Source organism: Hylobates moloch, unplaced genomic scaffold (genome assembly GCF_009828535.3).
Source record: "Hylobates moloch isolate HMO894 unplaced genomic scaffold, HMol_V3 SCAFFOLD_21, whole genome shotgun sequence".
Taxonomy (NCBI): domain Eukaryota; kingdom Metazoa; phylum Chordata; class Mammalia; order Primates; family Hylobatidae; genus Hylobates; species Hylobates moloch.
Genome location: NW_026652296.1, coordinates 31247400 through 31267737, shown reverse-complemented (window position 1 = coordinate 31267737; position 20338 = coordinate 31247400). Strand labels below are relative to the sequence as shown.

The following is a 20338-nucleotide window of genomic DNA, read 5'->3' as shown; positions in this document are numbered from 1 at the left end:
ACAAACTTCTAACTTGACAAATAGGCCAGTCATTAAATCTCTCCAAGCCTTAGTTTCCTCATCAATAAAATACAGACGATGTGATTTCCCTCCATTAAGTCTGTGTGAGGATTAAATTAAATGAGATTAATCCATCTATTTGATAAATATTGAATATCTCCTAGGGTCTAGGCCAAACACATTTCTGATATTGGTGGAGGCTGGTGTCCACTCACCCTTAAATCTAAATATTTAAAAATTATAAATCAAACCAATACCTTCTCTTAAATGTTCTATCCTCCTCAATAAGTATAACTTCTCAGCAGCCTGAAAGACCAGGATTGATTTGGATTTCTTAGATACTTGCACTGAAATGTGGCGGTGGTGGGGAGAGCCAGCCCCAGCCCCTGGTCGCTCATTTCCCAGCCTATAAACTGCCACCTTCCCTTCTCGTCCCCAGCTCCATCCTGTACCGGTCATACCTCACCTGCATGTGTGTAGACATCCCAGGCTGCAGGTCCAATCTCCATCCACACCCCATCCTCTGCAGTGCCCCTTGGCTACACCCTGGGCTTAGTGTTCTGCCTCCAGACAATAGACCAGGAAGAGGCCTGGCAGCAGGCTTGGGACTTTTAGGTAGGGAGCTCAGGAATCCTAGGAATCTGTAGTATTCTAGACAAGGAGCAAAGACTTGGATGGGTATATCCCCTTGGCACTGCAGACTCTCTAGCCTGTGGGGATGTACGCAGATGGAGGCTGGCCAGGGCAGAGCCCTGCTTGCCTGGGTCCAAGGATGGGCTGGTCAGCCTGTGCTAGATGCTGCAGGTACATGAGTAGATGAAGCAGATACCATCCCTGCTTCTCCTACTCAAAGGTGAAGACGCATCCCTGAAGTCGGGGCCTCAGTCTCAGCCCTATCTGTAAGATAAGGGCTTACCTGATCTGACATCAGGTAATGTTGGAGACTTGGTGTACGTCCTCAGGAATCTCCTAGAAGCCAGGAGGTCAGATGAGGAGGGGCATGCTTAAGGCCCGAGCAATCAACTTCCTCCTTGAACCTAAGGCTGGCAAGGCAGGAAGGGCATCCACCGTCTGGTCCAACTCCATCCACGCAACTCCTTCCATGGCCATAACAACACAACTTCCCATCACACCTAGAAGAAGAGTCCAGCTCCTTGCCGAGACCTACAAAGCCTGCTACCCCCAGCTCCTGATCATCTCCAGTCTCCTTACTGCTGCTCACTGAGTTCCATCCTTATGTTCATGAAACCCCACATCTACTCTCCCACCTCAAGGCCTTTGCCCTTGCTGTTTGCTCTGCTGCACACGCCCAGCTCTTTGCATGGCTAGTTCCTCTCATTGTGCAGGCCTCAGCTTACACACTCCCTTGCACAGAGATGTCCATTGACATCCTTTTAGGAGCAGCTCCTGTCTAGCCCCAACTCTCTCTTGGGCATGCCACCACTTTACGTCCTTCCTAGTACAACCAAAAGTGGTGTAATGGAGTGTGCAAAAGCTTCCACTTGGAGCTGGACTGGCTGGGTCGAAACCCAGGCTGGGCCCAATATTCTCAAGTGCCCAGCCTACCTACTGCGCACTTGAGGCTATTGTTCAACCTGGTTCCCCACATATTGTTCAACTTCCTATTTCCCTTGAATAGATTATTCAACCTGCATTTTCCTATCTGTACAAGGGAGTGAGGATTACACGACCTAATGTACATACAGCATAGAGCAGAGTCTGGCACAAGCGCTGCATTGGTGTTTGCTACGATATTAACACTTGTTGCTATTTGAAATTATTTTGTCTGTATGTTTCTTGTTTATTTCCCTCTTCTCTCTGACAGGCAAACTCCCCACAACAGCCTCCTCAACGCTGCCTCCCACAGTGCTTGGACAAAATAATTACAGCAAGAAGCGGGCACTGAGCTGACTCCTTATATAGGACATCCCAGTGCAGTTAGAGAAACTGAGGGACAGTTGGAGGTTCCTTGCCCTTGGTGATGCGGTGTGAAGGCCTGCAGGCACCAGCCTGGCCGCCAGCGCCGCCGCGTGCACCGCTTCTCGCGGACCCCAACGGAGCTGCGCTTCTCGTGCCGCTCCTGCGGGTTTCCGCGGCGCAGGCGTTTTTGTTCCCGGAGCGTTTAAGTCGTTCAGGACGAATCAAGCGAAGGCGGAAAAGCGGCGCGCAGCCCGCGTCAGCTGCAGTTCCGTCCCCCTGGTTCCCGGTGCGCTAACAAAGGCATTTGCATGAAAACAGGAACCCCGTTTGCAGAAAGGACTCGTTGGCGGGGTGCATCGTGAGCTCCAGTGCCCTACCGCTGCGCCCCCCTCCCCAGGTGGGGAAGAAGCGGGGGGCGGGGACTGGCCCTAAACACTGCTTGGCCGGCGGAGACCGGGACGCTGCGGCCCGGGCGACCCCCTTCTCTGCCCCTTTCCCAGGCCGGCGGAAACGGCCGTCTCGGGCGTGGGCGCGCTTCTGCAGACTCATCGGGACCTTTTACCCAGGCGTGCGGCCAGGGCGCCCGGGGCCTCGGGGAGCCGGCGCCTGCGTGCGGACCGCAGCGGAGCGGAAGGAGGGGCGTCAGTGGCTACTCCAGATCTGGGGCGCAGCCTCCAGGCTCGCCCTGCACCACTCTGGGCCTCGGTCTCTTCGCCTGTTCGACAGGGGCGCAAGAATGTCACAACGCCTATCTGCAGGGGGAAGTGGGCTTCCCAGAGGCATGCCGGCGCGTGGCTCGCAGAGGGGCTCAGGGAATCTCCGCTCCGTTGGCGCTTTCCAAAGCTTTTCCGTAGCTGCTTCTCCTTTGAAATCCTCATTTTTCCCAGCAGCCCTTGGAGGCAGGATAAATTAAGTGGTAAAAGCAGAGGATTAGGAACCAGGAACCCTGGATTCAAATCCTGCCCGCCGCTGACTAGCTGTGTAACCATGAGCAAGTTACTCCGCCTCTGGGGGCCTCAGCTTCCTCATCTGTAAAATGGCGCAGAACACAGTCCAGAAAGTGCTTAGTTCCGCAGTGTCACAAATCAAGTGCTTAATTCATTCTTAAAATTATCACTTCCAGCTGTGGGACAGGCGCAGGGTAGAAAGGGGTTTTCTTCGGGTCACAGGCGGGGTTAAAGGCAAACCCTCCGGGTCTTCACAAGTAAGACTTGTGAAGCAGCAAGTTCCCCAAATGGTTTTATCCAGCCAGGTAGATGTGAGCGGCAAGGAGCGCCGGGGCATCTCCCCATCTCTCCGCGAAGACGCACAAGCAATGGCTGGCGAACCTACTGCCTGGAATGGGGTTCTTGGGTCGAGACCTTAAAAAAAAAAAAAGAAGAGGAAGAAGAAAGAAAGAAAACAAACAAACATGCAAACAAAAACGGAATGCCAGAGCCTTTTATGTAGGAGCCAGCTTGCTATTCAGGGCCGACCACCGTCTCGCCGCAATTCCTCCCCGGGAAGGAAGCCTCGCGCTGCCCTCCAGTGGCAGGCGAGGTAGTGTCGCCTGGACGAAACTCACAAACAAGGGTTTACCAGAGAAACCAGCTTCGCTCTGCGCGGGTGGGGGCTGTCGGGGAGAGAGCAGAGAAAATCGGAATTGTTCCCTGACTGCTGTTTTTTGGTCCCGGTGGATCTTGGGAGTGTTGGAAAGAGAATAATAAGGCTCTCTGAATTTGAAAGGCATAGGAGTTTTTACATTCTGGTTTTATTTATTTTTGAATAGATAACACATTTACACGATTCAAAAGATAAAAAAGAGGATAGCATGAAAAGGAAGTCTCGCTTCCACTCTTGTTCCCCAGGCACCCAGTTCCCCTTCCTAGAGACAGCCATTGTTACATGTTTCTGTGTACCCACCCGGAGACAGTCCATGCAAATGCAAATATTTTACAGGATAAATAGTAGCTTGCTCTGTATACTCTTCTGCCTCTTTCTGCTTCGCTTAAAAATGCATCATGGAGTTTGTTCCATGTTGATTCACATAGGGCTGCCTCATTCTTTTGAACAGCTGCATAATATTCCATTGTTTGGCTCTCCTGTAATTATTTGATCAGTGTTCTATTGATGAGCCTTGAGGCTGCTCCTAATCTTCTGTAATCACAGTGTGTTACAACAAATAACCACCTACATGCATTGTTATGCCTAGGTGCCAGTGAGGCACATAGCTATTGCGGAATAACAAACCACTCCAAAATTCAGTGGCTTTAAATAGAAAGCTTTTGGTATTGCTCATGTGGGTCAGCTGGGTAGCACTGCTGATCTGGGCCAAGCTCAGCTAACTTTGCATTTGCTCCTTGTGTCTGGGATCAGAAAGGGTGGGTCAGCTGGGGCTGGTTTATTTAGGATGGTCTAAATCACATGTCTGGTAGTTGACTGGCTATCAGCTAGGATTAGAGGGGTGTTCAGGCTATGTGTCCCTCAACATCTGGCAACATGCAGTGCCTCCTGAGACTGTATAACTGGTGTGAATTTACATCCATTACATTCTGTTGGTGCAAACATGTCACAAGCCAGCCCAGATTCAAGAAGTGGGGAAATAGAAATCACTTCTCCCAGGGAGGAGCAGCAAAGTCACATTGCAGAGTATGATGCAAGGGCCCTGAAGTATTGTGGCCATTTAAAAATATATTTATAATGTTATAGTTAGCATTATGGCGAAAAAACCTGATAAACATTACCTTTGCCATTACCTGACAGACGTTACCTCAAGCCTCAAGGCTCATCAACAGAAGACTGATCAAATAATTAACAACAATAATAATTAACAACAATAACAACAATAATTTCAACAGAAGACTGATCAAATAACTAGGTGATCAGGGTTAACATTAAGTGATACTGATATTGATAGCATATTCTCGATATAACTTGTTGAGAATGACACTGTACCTCTGTGGTTTTCCTCCCCCAAACCAGTCTAATAATAACCCCAGTATAATAATGAGAATAGCCTCATAGAATAGCCGCTATGCACAGCCTCCACTTAAGGGATGGGGAGTTATGCTTCACTTCCTTGAGGGGGCAGTATGTAATAAGTTACTCGGAATTCTTCTGCTATTTGTTTATTCAGTCATTTATTATATCCATGTGCACTCATGGATATTTATTTTGTACTTTTCGTTATAATCCAATACTATGTTATTTATATTGTTGCTTAAATTGTTCCAGTTTTGGCACCTGGGAGCTCTCTCTATTGGCTCCTGTGTCCCTTTGCCATAATTTTTTGTTATGTTTTTGAGCCCTTCCTTACTTTCTGGCACTAAAGCTGCTCCAGACTCATCGTGCATATTTTCTTCCCAGCCCTACAATCAGCCATTTCTCCAGGGAGCCCGGTTCCTTTCACTGGACAATGTTATTAGAAACAGATCTGGACGGTGGGTTTGCATGTTGCTACTGGGGACCCCCTACCAGGGGGCAGAGCTAGGAAATACATGTATGTATCCTAGCCTGTGTATACACATAACTGTAATGATTCTGTATCTATCATCGGTATCTATATTAAGCTAAACATGAGCTCATGCTACCGTCTCTGACTCTAACACATTCATACAGTTCATTCTATCCTTCTCCCTTTGCTTATCTATAACCTCCCACTTGAGCAGTGAAAAACCTGGCTCCTACCATCTGCCATCCATTTACTTAATTGTTCAATGTTAGTACACATGTACTGGGGTTTCAGAATTGTCAAGCCATACCCCTGCGAGAAACAGCTCTACCAACCGGAGGGCAATGCTTATGGACAGCTCTTTTCATCTTTAGCCTTCTTGTTTCCAGTCATTTCCAAAGTTGTTTAGGTCAGCACCTCTAGTCTCCATGCCCTTCAATGAGATCCCTCATACGTTTGTAATACAATTAGATTCTTTTGTCATCATCTGCATTTTATCCTGTGATTCCCCATCCTCCTAGTAGATTTTTAAAAATTGGCATACATTAAGGTTTACTTTTTTTTTTTTTTTGAGATGTAGTTTCCCTCTTGTTGCAAGATCATGCAATGGCGCAATCTTGGCTCACCGGAACCTCCGCCTCCCGGCTTCAAGCGATTCTCCTCCTCAGCCTACCGAATAGCTGGGATTACAGGCATGCGCCACCATGCCCGGCTAATTTTGTATTTTTAGTAGAGACGGGGTTTCTCCATGTTGGTCAGGCTGCTCTCGAACTCCCGACCTCAGGTGATCCACTTGCCTCGGCCTCCCAAAGTGCCGGGATTACAGGCAGGCATGAGCCACCAGGCCTGGCCAAGGTTTACTTTTTGTGCTGTAAAATTCTATGGTTTTGACAAATGCATAGTGACAAATGGATAGTGTAGGACCTCTTTATATGTTCTAGATATCAAGCCCTTAGCAGATATATCAATCACTACAGTACCACACAGAATAGTTTCATGGCTCTAAAATATCCACTGTGCTTCACTTAGCCACCTGTCTCCTTCTTCTCAGTCCTCTGGCAACCACTGATCTATTTCCCATCTCTATCATTTGCTTTTTTTAAAGAAATCATATAAATGGAATTATATATATATATACGTATACCTATATATATACACACACACACGTATACATATATAAAACATTTGGAAACTGGCTTCTTTCATTTAGCAGTATGCGCTTAAGATTCATCCATATTGTGTGAATTAACAGTTCCTTTTATCTCCGAATAATGTTCCGTAGTATGACTGTTCCACTGTTTGTTTATCCATTCACCTATTAAAGGACATCTTAGTTGCATCTGGCTTTATTATGAATAAAACTGCTATAAACATTGTGTGCAGGTTTTTGTGTAGACATAAGATTCCTTATCAGTTGAGTAAATACCTAGGGGCATAATTTCTAGATTGTATGGTAAATCTATGTTTAACTTTATAAGAAACTGCCAAACTTCCAAACTGTACTTCCAAAGTACCATTTTTCATTCCCACTAGCAATGAGTGACAGTTCCTGTTGCTCTACACTTCATCAGCACTGGTATTGCCAGTTGGTTGTAATTTAGCTATTTTTATAGGTGTGTAGTAGTTGTTTTAATTTGCATTTCTATAATGACAAATGATCATTTTTTCATATGCTTATTTGCCATTTGTATACCTTCTTTGGTGAGATGTCTGTTCATATCTTTTGCCCATTTTTTAATTCAGATGTTTGCTTTCTTATTGTTGAGTTTTAGACATTGTTTGCATATTCTGGATATGATCTTTGGGATGGTTAATTTTATGTGTCAACTTCTCTGGGCTATCACAAGGGATGCCCAGATAGCTGGTAAAACTATTTCTTGGTGTGTCTGTGAGATTGTTTCCAGATGAGATTAGCATTTGAATCAGTACACTAGGTAAAGAACTTTGCCCTCAGCAATGTAGATGGGCATTATCTAATCCATTGAGGGTCTGAATAGATCAGAAAGGCAGAGAGAGTGCAAATTCTGTCTCTTTCCTTGAGCTAAGCATCCTTCTTTTCTTCTTCGACATCAGAGTTCTCCTGGTTCTTAGCTCTTCAAACTCTGGGTCCTATAATAGCTGGTACCCTCCCCTCAGACCCCTGGCCTTTGGAATTAAAAGTTCTGATTGTCTGAGAAGCCCTGACTAATACAATCTTTCATTAGCTATGTGATTTGCAAATATTTACTCCCATCCTGTGTCTTATCTTTTCATCCTCTTTTTTTTTTCTTTTTAGTGACAGGGTCTTGTTCTGTCACCCAGGCTGGAATGCAGTGGCATAATCATAGCTCAGTGTAGCCTCAAAGTCTTGGGCTCAAACAATCCTCCTACCACAGTCTCCTGAATAGGTGGGACTACAGGTATTCTACAATGCCCAGCTAATTGTTTTTTAGAGGTGGGGTCTTGCTGTGTTGCCCAGGTTGGTCTTGAACACCTGAATTCAAGCAATCCTTCCACCTCAGCCTCCAAAAGCACTGGGATTATAGGCGTGAGGCACCACAGTCAATGCCTGGCTGCTCTTTTCATCCTCTTAACAGGCCTTTTTTTTTTCTTAAGACGGAGCCTCACTCTGTCACCCAGGCAATGGAGTGCAGTGGTGGGATCTCAGCTCACTGCAGCCTCCACCTCCCGGGTGCAAGTGATTCTCCTGCCTCATCCTCCTGAGTAGCTGGGTCTACAGGCACGTGCTACCACGCCCAGCTAATTTTTGTATTTTTTTTAGTAGAGTTGGGGTGTCACCATGTTAGCCAGGCTGGTCTCGAACTCCTGACCTCAAGTGATCATGCGCATGTCTCAGCCTCCCAAAGTGCTGGGATTGCAGGTCTAAACCACCACACCTGGCCAACAGTGACTTTTATGGAGCAAAAGTTTAATAAAGTTCAACTATCAATTTTTTAAAATTATGTTTTTGGTATTGTATCTAAAAACTTGTCACCAGACCCAAAGTCAAGTAGATTTCTCCTATGCTTTCTTCTAGCAGTTTTATTGTTTTGTGTTTTACGTTAAGTCTATGATCTATTTGACTTCGTATTAATTTTCATGTAAGGTGTAAGGCCTATGTTAAGGATTTTTTTCTTTGTCTATAAACATCTAACTGTTCCAGCATCTTTGTCAAAAATGAGTTGACTGTATTTGTGTGGATAGCTTTGTGGGCCTTCCATTCTGTTCCATTGAGCTATGTGTCTGTATTTTTGACCACACTGTCTTTGATTACTGTAGTTTTATAGTAAGTCTTAAAATCGGGCAGTGTGAGTCCTCCAACTTGGTTGTTTTTCAGAATATTGTTGGCTGTTCTGTACTTTGCCATCCCATGTAAAAAAAAAAAAAAAAAAATTTTTTTTTTTTTTTGAGACAGAGTCTCGCTCTGTTGCCCAGGTTGGAGTGCGGTGGCACGATCTCTGCTCACTTCAACCTCCACCTCCAGGCTTCAAATGATTCTCGTGAGTCAGCTTCCCAAGTAGCTGGGATTACAAGCGTGTACCACCATGCCTGGCTAATTTTTGGATACTTTTCATAGAGATGGGGTTTTCCCATGTTGGCCAGGCTATTTAGTTGTTTGAGTTTCTTATACATTTTGAATATTAACCCCTTATGAGATGTATGGTTTATAAATGCAGGATGTTCTTCCATTCCATAGTTGTCTCTTCATTCTCTCCATGATTTAGATCTTTGATTTCTTTTGTTGTTGTTTTTTAGTTCTCTACATACAGATGCTCTATATATTTTGTTTGATTTATACCTCAGTACTTTATCTTGGGGGATGCTATTTCAAAAGGTATTTAGTTTATTAAATTTACAATTCTATTTGTTTATTACTGGCATATAAGAAGGTAACTGACTTTTGTATATTAATCTTGTGTCCTATGACCTTGTTAAATTCTCTTTTTGTTCCAGAAGTTTTTCTTTTGTTTGTTTGGTAGATCTTTTGGGATTTTCTATGTAGACAGCCACATCATACATGAATAAAGACAGTTTTGTTCCTTCCTTTTCAAACTGTATACTATTTATTTCATTTCCTAGCAGTACCCAGGACTTCCAGTATGATGGTGAAGAGAAATGATGTGGGAGGGCATCCTTATCTTTTTCTCAATTTTATTAGGAAAACATTCATTCATTTACATTAAATATGATGCTACATATTGGTTTCTTGTATATATCCTTATTAGATTAAGAAATTTCCCTTATATTCTTAACATTTTTGGAGTTTTAAAATCTTGAATGAGCAATGCACTTTGTCAAATGCTTTTTGTGTATATATTGATGCGATCATATGCTTTTCTTAGTCTATTAATATGACATATTACATTGATTGATTTATAAATATTGATCTGGCCTTCTCTTCCTGGAATGAACCTGATTTAATTGTGATATATTATTATCCTTCTTAAATATTGCTAGATTCAATTTGTTGATATTTTATTAAGGATTTTTACAGTTATGTTTATGAGAGATATTTGTAGCTCTTTTTTCTTTTAATGTCTTTGTCTGATTTTGGCATTAGAGTAATTCTAACCTCATAAAATGAGTTGGGAAGTGCTCTTTTCTCTTTTGTCTTTGGAAGATATTATATAAAATTGGTAGGTATTACTTCTTCCTTAAATGTTTGGCAGATTTCATCAATGAAACCATATTGTTCTGTTATTTCCTTTTATAGATGGATTTTAACTACTAAATGAATTGGTTTAATAGGCATAGAACAATCTAAGTTATCTCCGGCTCTCCTTAAGTAAGTTTTGGTAATTTGTGTCTTTCACGGAATTGGCTAATTTGATCTAAATTATCAAATTTATGGGAATAGGGTTGTCCATAGTATCACCTCATCATCTTTTCAATTTCTGTGGGATCAATGGTAATGACCCCTCTTTTTTTCTCAGTGTTAGTAATTTGTGTCTTCTCACTTGCTTTTCCTTGGTTAGCCTGGCTAGGGGCTTATCAATTTTATTAATATTTATAAAGAACTAGCTTTTGGCTTTTATTGATTTTCTCTATTGTTTTTCTGTTTTTAATTTCACTGATTTCTGCTCTAATTTTTATTTTCTTTCTTCTATTGTCACAAATTTAACTTTCCATTCTTTATTTAGTTTGCTAAGGTAGAAGTTTAGGCTACTGATTTTGGAATTTCTTCTTTTCTAACACACATTGAATGCTATAAATTTCCTTTTATGCACTACATTAGCTAAATAACACAAACTTGTATAATTTTTATTTCCATTTCGTTCAAAGTATTTTCTAATTTATCTTGAGACTTCTTTTTTGACCCATGGTTTATTTAAAGGTATACTGTTTAATTTCCTATTATAGTCAGCTTTCTGTTTTTGATTTCTAGTTTAATTCTTTTGTGATCTGAGAACATAATTTGTATGATTTCTATTCTTTTTAATTTGTGAAGGTGTGGGTGATGGTCCCGAATGTGGTCTGTCTTGGTGAACATTCCATGAGTGTTTGAGAAGAATGTGCATTCCGCTGTTATTGGATGAAATACTCTGTAAGTGTTAATTAGTTCAAGTTAATTAATAGTGCTGTGCAGGTCATCTGTGTCCTTACTGATTTTCTGCCTGTTTGATCTATTAATTACTGAAAGAGGGGTATTGAAGTCTCCAACTGTAATTGTGGATTTGTCTATTTCTCTTTTCAGTTCTATCTATTTCATGTCATGAATTTTGACACTTGTTGTTAGGAGCTTAAGATGATTATGACTACTTGGATAATTGACTCCTTTATAATTATAGAATGACCCTCATTAGTTCTGATACTCATTCTTATTCTAAAGTCCGCTTTGTCTAAAATGAATATATTAATAGCTACTCCACTATCCTTTTGATTAGCGTGAATATACTATTCCCTTACTTAAAAAATTGAGATATAGTTCACATACCATAAAATTCACCCTTTCCAAGTGTACAGTTCTGTGCTGATTAGTGTGTATTCACAAAGATGTGAAATTATCACTGGGCACGGCGGCTTATGCCTGTAATCCCAGAACTTTGGGAGGCCAAGGCAGATGGATCACTTGAGGTCTGACCAACATGGTGAAACCCTGTCTTTACTAAAAATACAAAAATTAGCCAGGCTTGGTGGTGGGTGCCTGTAGTCCCAGCTACTCAGGAGGCTGAGGCAAGAGAATCAATTGCTTGAACCCAGGAGGCAGAGGTTGCAGTGACCTGAGATTGTGCTACTGCACTCCAGCCTGGGCAACAGAGCAAGACTCCATCTCAAAAAAGAAAAAAAAAAGGTGAAATTATCAACAAGAATTCCAGAAACATATAATTACCCTACAAAGAAATGCATACCCATTAGCAATTACTTCCCATTCCCCCTCCCTGGAGAACCTGGCAACCACCAATCTACTTTACGTCTCTGAATTTTCCTGTTCTGGACATTTCATATAAATGGAATCATATAATGTGATTCTATATTGTGTCTGGCTTTTTTCACTTAGTTTAATGTTTTCAGAGTTCATCCATGTTCATCCAAGCAATCCTCCTGCCCCAGCCTTCTCTGTAGCTGGGACTATAGGTGCATGCCACTGCGGCCATGTATCACTACTTCATTCCTTTTTTTTTTTTTTTTTGAGACATTCATTCCTTTTTATGACTGGATAATATTCCATTGTATGATGTCATATTTTATTGCATCATCCCATTTTTTTTTATCAGTTGATGGACATTAGGGTTATTTTCATCTTTTGGCTCTGATGAACAAGGCTGTTATGAACATTGATGTATGAGTTTTTGTGTGGATATATGTTTTCAAATCCCTTAGGTAAATACCTAAAAGTGGAATTGTTGAGTCATATGGTAACTGTATATTTAGCATATCAAAGAATCACCAAACTGTTTAACAAAGCAGATGCACAAAGCGGATTTCATATAAGTGGACTTATACACGTTTTGTCCTTTTGTATCAGCCTTATTTCACTTAACATAATAATGTTTATAAGATTGATCCTTTTGCAGCATCTATCAGAACTTTATTCTTTTCTATGGCTGAATAATATTCTATTATATGTATATACCACATTTTGTTTAGTAATTTTTCTGTTGATGGACACTTGATTCTTCACAATAGCCAAAACATCTTTTGGCTATTGTGAAGAATGTTGCAATGAACATTGGCATGCAAGTATCATAGTCCCTGTTTTCAATTCTTTGCACTGTAAAGCTAGGAGTGGAATTGCTGGATCATATGCAATTCTATGTTTAGCTTTTTGAGAAACTGGAAAACTTTTCTACAGTGGCCGCACCCTTTTACTTTCTCACCATCAATGAACAAGGGTTCCAATCTCTCCACATCATTGCCAACACTTCTTTTTTTTTTTAGTTGTTACTTGTAAATAGCCATCCTCTTAGGTAAGAAGTGGTTTTGATTTTGTATTTCCTAAATGACTAATGACGTTGAGCATATTTTCTTGTGCTTATTGGACATTTGTGTATCTTCTCCGGGAAAATGCTTATTCAAGTCCTCTCCCCATTTTTTAATTGGGTTGTTTGTCTCTTTCATTGTTGAGTTGTAGGAGCTCTTAATATATTCTAATAATTATATTATTAGATATATAATTTGCAAATATTTTCTCCCATTGCATAGGCTGTCTTTTCACTCTCTTGATGATAACATTGGATGCACAAAAGTTTTTAATTTTAATTAATTTATTTTTTCTTTTATTGCTCATGCTTTTGCAACCGCTGCCAAATCCAAGGTTGTGAAGGTTTACAACTATGCTTTCTTCTAATAATTTTATGATTTTAGCTTTTACATTCAGGCTCTGATTGATTTTGAGCCAATTTTTACATATGGAGTGATGTAGGAACCCAACTTCATTTCTTTTGTTCATGGACATCCTGTTGTCTCAGCACAACCTGTTGAAGAGGCTATTCTTTCCGCACTGACTGGACTTAACACCCTGGCCGTATACTTTATGGGGTTATTTCTGGACTTTCAATTCTATTGCACTCATCTATATGTCTATATATTGGTTTGTATAACCTAATGTCATTATCATACTGTGTTAATTACTATAGCTTTATCTTAAGTTTTGAAATTGAGAGTGTGGGTCCTCCTACTTTGTACTTCTTTCTACATGTCTCCTTATAAGAGGGAGACAGAGGGAGATTTGATACACAGAAGAGGAGGAGGTGACATCACCAGAGAGAAAGAGATTGGAGTGATTTGGCTACAAACCAAGGAATGCCAGCAGCTACTAGAAGCTGGGAGAGGCAAGGAAGGGATTCTCCCTTATAGAGCCTTAAGAGGCAGCACAGCCCCACTGACACGTTGGTATCAGCCCAGTGATTCTGATTTTGGATTTCTGGCCTCCAGAATATTAACAGAATAAAATTCTGTTGTTTTTAGCCACCCAGCCTGTCCTAATTTGTTACAGCAGCCTTGGGGAACTAATATAGATTGAGTATGTCTTACCTAAAATATTTAGGACCAGAAGTGTTCTAGATTTTATTTATCTTTTATTGGGGCATGTCTGCATATACATAATGACATATCTTGGAGGTGGCACCCAAGTCTAAACACAAAATTCATTTATGTTTCGTACACACCTTACACACATAGCCTGAAGATAATTTTATACTATGTGATATGGTTTGGCTGTGTCCCACCCACCCCCCAAATCTCATCTTGAATTCCCATGTGTTATGGGAGGGACCTAGCAGGAGGTAATTGAATTATGGGGGCAGGTCTTTCCCATGCTGTTCCCATGACAGTGAATAAATCTCATGAGATCTGATGGTTTTAACAAGGAGAGTTTCCCTGTGCAAGCTCTCTCTGCCTGCTGCCATCCATGTAAGACATGACTTGCTTCTCCTTGCCTTCCACCATGATTGTGAGGCTTACCCAGCCACGTGGAACTGTAAGTCCAATTAAACTTCTTTCTTTTGTAAATTGCCCAGCCTTGGGTATGTTTTTATCAGCAGCATGAAAATGGACTAATACCATGTACTATGCATATAAAATTATAGTGTATAATTTTATACTATGTGTATAAAATACACACATATACTGTCTGTGTGTGTGTGTGTGTGTGTGTGTGTGTGTGTGTGTGTGTGTATAAAATATATATAGAGATGGAGTGTTGCTATGTTGCCCAGGCTGGCCTTGAACTGCTGGGCTCAAGCAATCCTCCTGCCCCAGCCTCCTAAGTAGCTGGGACTACAGGTGCATGCCAATGCAACCAGCTATACAGTATTTAAAAATTTTGCGCATGAAACAAAGTTTTGACTGTGTTTTGCCTGCAGACCATCCCATGAGATCAGGTGTAGAATTTTCCACTTGTGTTGTCATGTTGGCCCTCAAAAAGTTTCAGATTTTGGAGCATTTCAAATTTCAGATTTTCAGATTAGGGATGCTCACCCTCCACAGCTTGCTTTGTAAATTTTTGCTGAAAGCTGGACATGTTGAATAAGAAAATAAACACTGAGGTAAATAGACCTTTAGTGTGAGGATTGATGTTAATCTGGCTAGGAGTTGGGCAGCATTTAATGCTTGTTGTAGTTATGGGCACCAGGGACTTCCAATTCATTTAATGTCCTTATTTTCTCCTCTCTTGGCTCTGGAGCTTTCCTTTGTACAGCTCCTCAGAGAGTCTGTGTCTTGCAGCTGTAAGTCACTGTACTCTACTGGAGCCTTATTGGTATGTGCTAGAGTGTGGGAGACAGAGGGCATTCCCTAGTCCTCTAATTAAGTCTCAATCTGGGGCCTCTTGCTTCAGGAGTGTGGACTTTAGAAGTGTTTTTCTTCTTCCTGCAGGGGTAGAGCTCCCTCCTCTGCCACCACTTTTTCCTCCCTAGATGGGACAGGAAGTCTGGAGAGGCCTGGAGTGATGCAGAACTCCTTTAGCCTAGCTAGGCTAGAGTTTCAGAAGTGCCCTCTGCCAAAGTCCTTCCCTCTGGAGATGAGGGAAGAGATCCTGGGAGGGCTTCACCATAGCTTTCTTTGCCTCTCCTTGCTCGGGCCACGTGGGGACCTTTCTCGTTGGAACTTGGTGAGCTTTCTGGAGGAAAAACCTGCTAGAGTGTGGGGTCTTCCCTCTCATGCTTCTCCCTCCCATGCTAGTCTGCATGTAGCCTTGGCAATTCATCAGAATTACTATGTAAGCATTCCCACTAACTGACTTAGGCATTGCTGCAGGGAAGCAGAAATTTGGGGTCACATCTATCTGGACTCACCTGACTCCCCAGATTTTTAGGTGGTAGTTTGCTCTGCAACCTCAGTTTTCTAATGGGTTCAAGGAAAGTCATTGATTTTCAGCATATCCAGCATTTTCTTATTGTAAGGTCAGGAGTAACGACTTCTGAGTTCTTTGCACGTCAGAGTTGAAACCGCAAGTCCCCACTGTGGGGACTTTTAATATTAACCTACTACAGCAAGTAAGAAATATTAAGAGTCACAAAATCATAGGACTATAATCTTGGAATCATAAAGACTTTGGCACGTAGAGTCATAGAGTTTTACAACTGGAGAATCATAAATTCTAAGAATAAAAATCCCCCAGATTGAAAATCTCCATGGACTCACCACTGTTTATAGGACGACATGACATAAAACGATTTTTATGATCTGACCTATTCCATCTCTCCAGCCTCATTTCTCACCACTTATCTCATCTCCTACCCAAATCCTATTCTCCCTCCCACTCCCCAGCAAACAAATTCCGCCCAGGGCTCCAGCCTTGTCCTTACCTACTTCGTATTCTCTGCTGCACCTTGAATATTGCCTGGAACCTAGCAAACCCTCAATGATCATTTGTTAACATAATTAATAAATAAAATGGTAAAACTCTCTGCATGGTGTGTAGCACACAGAAGTATTAACAGTGACCTACCTCTATCATCCACCTGATTTTTGTCTCATACTCTTCTAAGCATGTCACGTGTATTAATTTTATTTTCATAACCTTATGTGATAGGTGCTATTGTGATTCCCATTTTAAAGATGAGGGAAGTGAGGCACAGAGAGGCTGGCAATTTGCTCAAGGTTACTCAGTTGATAGGCAGCAAACTGTCATAAATAGGTTGTATTAGCATGAGGCTTCTATTATTTTCCAGGCACTGTGCTAATGCTAGATGCATTAGGTGCATAATCTCTCATTTCATAATAACTCCCATGTAATGCATGAAGAAATGGAGGTTTATAGGGGTTAGGCGACATATCCAGGGTCACACAGGTAGTAAAAGCTGGAACTAAAATTCACACCAGGTCTGCCTGCTGTACATCCCACACTTTTTGCTATTCTTTGAGCGGCTTCTGCTGGCTGTATGGAAGGTGACACCTTTGCCCACTTGTCAAGCCATCCAACTCCTCTTCCTTCAAGACATAGCTCAATGATCCCTTGTCTATGAAGTCTTCCCTGGCCTCTTCCCCACCCCACCCCAAGCTGCTGCAGTCAGCCTTCCTTCTCTGAGCCTCCATACCCCACCCACCTGCCCTTCACACCCCAGTGGAGCCCAACGGTTAGAAATTCAGGCTCTCCTGGTGGTCTTAGGTTCAAATTCTGGTTCTGCTGGGTGGACCTTGATTCACCCTTTGTGTGACCATTTGAGCTTTGATTTTTTTCCCATATGTAAAATGGAGTTAAGAAAATCAGTTTGCACAGGGGGCTGGGTGAAAGGTGCATAAATCTCAGCCAAATGCTTACTGAAGCATATACTACCCTGTATTATAATGATCTGTGTAAATGTTCGTCTCCATCTCTTAAGTTGAGGGCAGGAACTGATTCTGATGTATCTCTTTGCCCCTAGAACCCAGTATGGCTTAAAATAGATATCAAATAAATGTGGAGTAAATGAATAAAAAACAAAATAAATGAATCTTAGAATCCTATTCTCATAATTTGATACATAAAACCTAAGGACCTCATGTCACATAACTGCAAAGTTTGAAGGACCTTAGAGATCAACTTCCTGAGGTGTTCAATCTCTTTGACTATCACCCACACTTAGTAATATACTTTATATTGCCACCTAGTGTGTGTGCGCGCACACGTGCGCGCACACACACACAAACACGCATGCACACACACACACTGAAAGTTTCAGTGAACAGTTCTTGTCCTTCCTATGTGGGATAAACTCACATAATTCCTCTTCTTTTCTCTTTCCTCACCTCACCTCCTCTTCTATCTTCTAACTTTTCCCTTCTCACTGTTTCCTTCTTTTCTTTCCTCTCTCTTCTATCTTTTCCATTTAAAAAAATTGCTGGTTTAGGTCCACTAAATCGATTTCATGCCCCATGAAGGCGTTGTGACCCATGGTTTGAAAATCACTTATCTAGTCTAACTAGACTCCTTGTCCAGCATCTCTAACTGGAGTTCTATACTTACACTTCCCTGATGAAAGGAAGTTCCCCCCAAAAGATAAACAGTTTCGTTGCTGGACAGCATTTATTGTTAGAAAGTTCTTCCTTCTCTTAAGCAGAAATGAGCCTCTTGTAACTTCCTCATTGGTCTTAGTTGTTCCTATCTAGGTTGCTGGCCTCTCTGTAAGTTATCAAGCAAATCACCTCATCTCATTGAGTTTCCTTTTCTTCTCCTCTTCCTACAGATGTGCCCCACCTAAGTGCTGACAGCCTAGAAGTCCACCATTAAAGCCATTCTTCGGGGTTAAGGCATTGATCTTCACCCATCGTCTCGCATTATTATATCTGCTTGCTGTCATGGAGACAGGGGTCACTGGGGTCAGTCCACCTGTAGTGGCTGAAGTCTTCATCTCCTGCAGCAGAGAAGTTTGTTGGGACTATGTGAAATATCAAAAGAGGGTTTCTTTGACCCTTAAATCTCTTTTGCTTGTTTTCTTTCCTCAATGGCTTGGATCTTCCCAGTGAGATGCTCAGTGGGGTTAGCAAATAGCATTTTGGAAATCACAACCAATATTGAAGGGTGAAATGGTATGTTAGCCTTTAACACCTTAGTCTAAATTTTCCCCTGTCAGTCTTTTTTCCATCACTCTAAGATCAGCCAGGGGAGGGGAATTCTAGTGCTAGCCCTCTATAGGGTCTCCTCAGGCAAGAGGCAGTAACCAGCCTTCACTCCAAGGTAAGCGTCAGATTCCTAGGACTGAAAGATTCCCTTGGCCCTATACATCAAAACTCTCCATTCATTCATTGAACAAGTATTTGTTGAGCATCTTCTTTGTGCTACACCTTGTGCTAGGTGTTGCAGATACCATGGAGACCAAGAGAGTCCCCATTCCTGGCCTCCATGGTGCATGCAGTCTAGCAGTAGTGACAATCACCAATGATAAGAAGGTGCTCTGCTAAGGTCAGGAGTTGAGGGAGCTTGGAACGGGGTCTCAGCTCACTGTGTGCTGGAGTCAAGGGAAGGCTTCCTGGGGGCGGACATTTGAGCTGAGACCTGAAGGACAAGGAGCATATGGCTGAGTAATTAATCTCTCCCTGGCTTCCCTCCTTCTCCCCACCCCCCAATCCAGGCAGCATCAATGCCCCCATCAAGTCATCTTCCTGAACTCATCTGGGTCACTAGCTTAAATCAGTAGTTCTCAAGTTTTAACTCAGTCAGAAGGCTGTTTTGTTTAGTTTGTTTAACTGCAGATTTTAGGACCTCTGTAGGATTCTACATCTGGGGTAGGACTGTGATCTGCATGTCAGACCATGGCTCATATCTTCGGAAATCCTAGGCTATATCAGAATTCCACGGTTTTGGCATTTACCCTTGACTATTTGTTCAGCTTCTGAAGGAAAGAGGAAAAGGAAGTTCAGGAATGCCAAGGTTGTCTTTCTGGGATTGCAGAGTCTGGGGAGGCATTGGGAGGGTGGTGTTCGTGACAGCAGGGACTGGGGAGTCCTCAGAGGGGTCCAGCAAGGGCCCTCAGTCCTGGCACCGAACAACCCGAGGGACCTCCCACCAGCCAAATAGTGCTCCTGCCTCACCTCACAGCAGTAGACCAAAGGCACATGGGAGCACTGGCCACATAATTAGCAGAGCATGTCCCAGAATAATTAAACGTTTCAAAACAGTAACAACAGAGCAGTAAATCAAGTGCGGGTCCCTCTGAGAGTGGGGCCCTGTGCGATGCAGGGGTCAGATAGCCATCAGGCTCAGCAGTGGGGTGAGTGGAGCCCCGGCCCAGACTGAAACTCCTGGGTACAGGAAATGAAACCAGGCCTGTGAATATTCAAAGAAGAAGGATCCTTAGAGATCACCTGGCTCAGTTCCCTCCATGTCCAGTTGTAGAATCCAAAGCCCAGACAGGTGGCCCAAGCTCACCCTGCAAATTGGTGGCAGAGCCAGATCAGAATCCCAGCCCTGGGACCCTCCTTCCCCCTCTCCTTCTCCCCCAATCTCTTCTTTCCTGAGATGGTCTCATCCTATGCAATGTCCATGTGGAAACCATCCACATGTTGACAGCTTGCAAATATCTATCCCCCGTCTCCATCACCTATCTCTCCCCCAGCTCCAGAGTCCTGTGTCCAGCCATCCCCAACTGCAGTGGCCTCTTGCTTCCTCTTCTCCCGTGCTTCCTTCCTTACCCCCCTCCAGCCTGTCCCTCCTCCAACACACACATACACACAGCCACCAGAGTGTGAGTTTCCAATCTGTGACCTGGATCCTGCTCCGGTACTGCTCTCTGCCCAAGGCATTGCACACAGATTACACTCTAACCTCATCAGCACAGCCTCCAAGATTAAGTCCTGCCGTTTCTCCCATGACCATCTGTCCCCTCACTCTGCTCCCACCACAGTGACCTTGCTGTGGCTCACATGTGCCCAGCTCATGCCTGCCCTGCAAGTGCATTCCTCTCTCTGGAACATTCTTCTCCTAGAACTCCCTATGACTTCCACTTCCTTCATTCAGGTCTCAGCTCACAGGACCCTTCCCAGAGAAGGCTTCCTGTGCACACAGTCCAAAATATACCCCGCCACTCTCTGTCCCTGACTTCTTTATTTTTCTTCATACCAGTTAACCTCCCTGGAATTATACTGCCT

General features: G+C 42.8%; 1 protein-coding gene across 3 annotated transcripts in view; it reads left to right on the top strand.

The window, feature by feature from the left end:
• The window catches only part of LOC116461230 (signal-regulatory protein beta-1-like), a 133776-nt gene that overhangs the window by 90111 nt on the left and 23327 nt on the right, over positions 1-20338 (top strand). The window contains exon 1 of one of the 3 annotated variants that reach the window (XM_032142739.2): positions 2236-10874. The exons of the other annotated variants lie outside the window; for them this stretch is intronic. Coding sequence (XP_031998630.1) covers positions 10841-10874 — 34 coding nt within the window. The 5' untranslated portion in view covers positions 2236-10840. Of the gene's footprint in view, positions 1-2235; positions 10875-20338 lie in introns of those variants that run through there. 3 annotated transcript variants of the gene reach the window in all.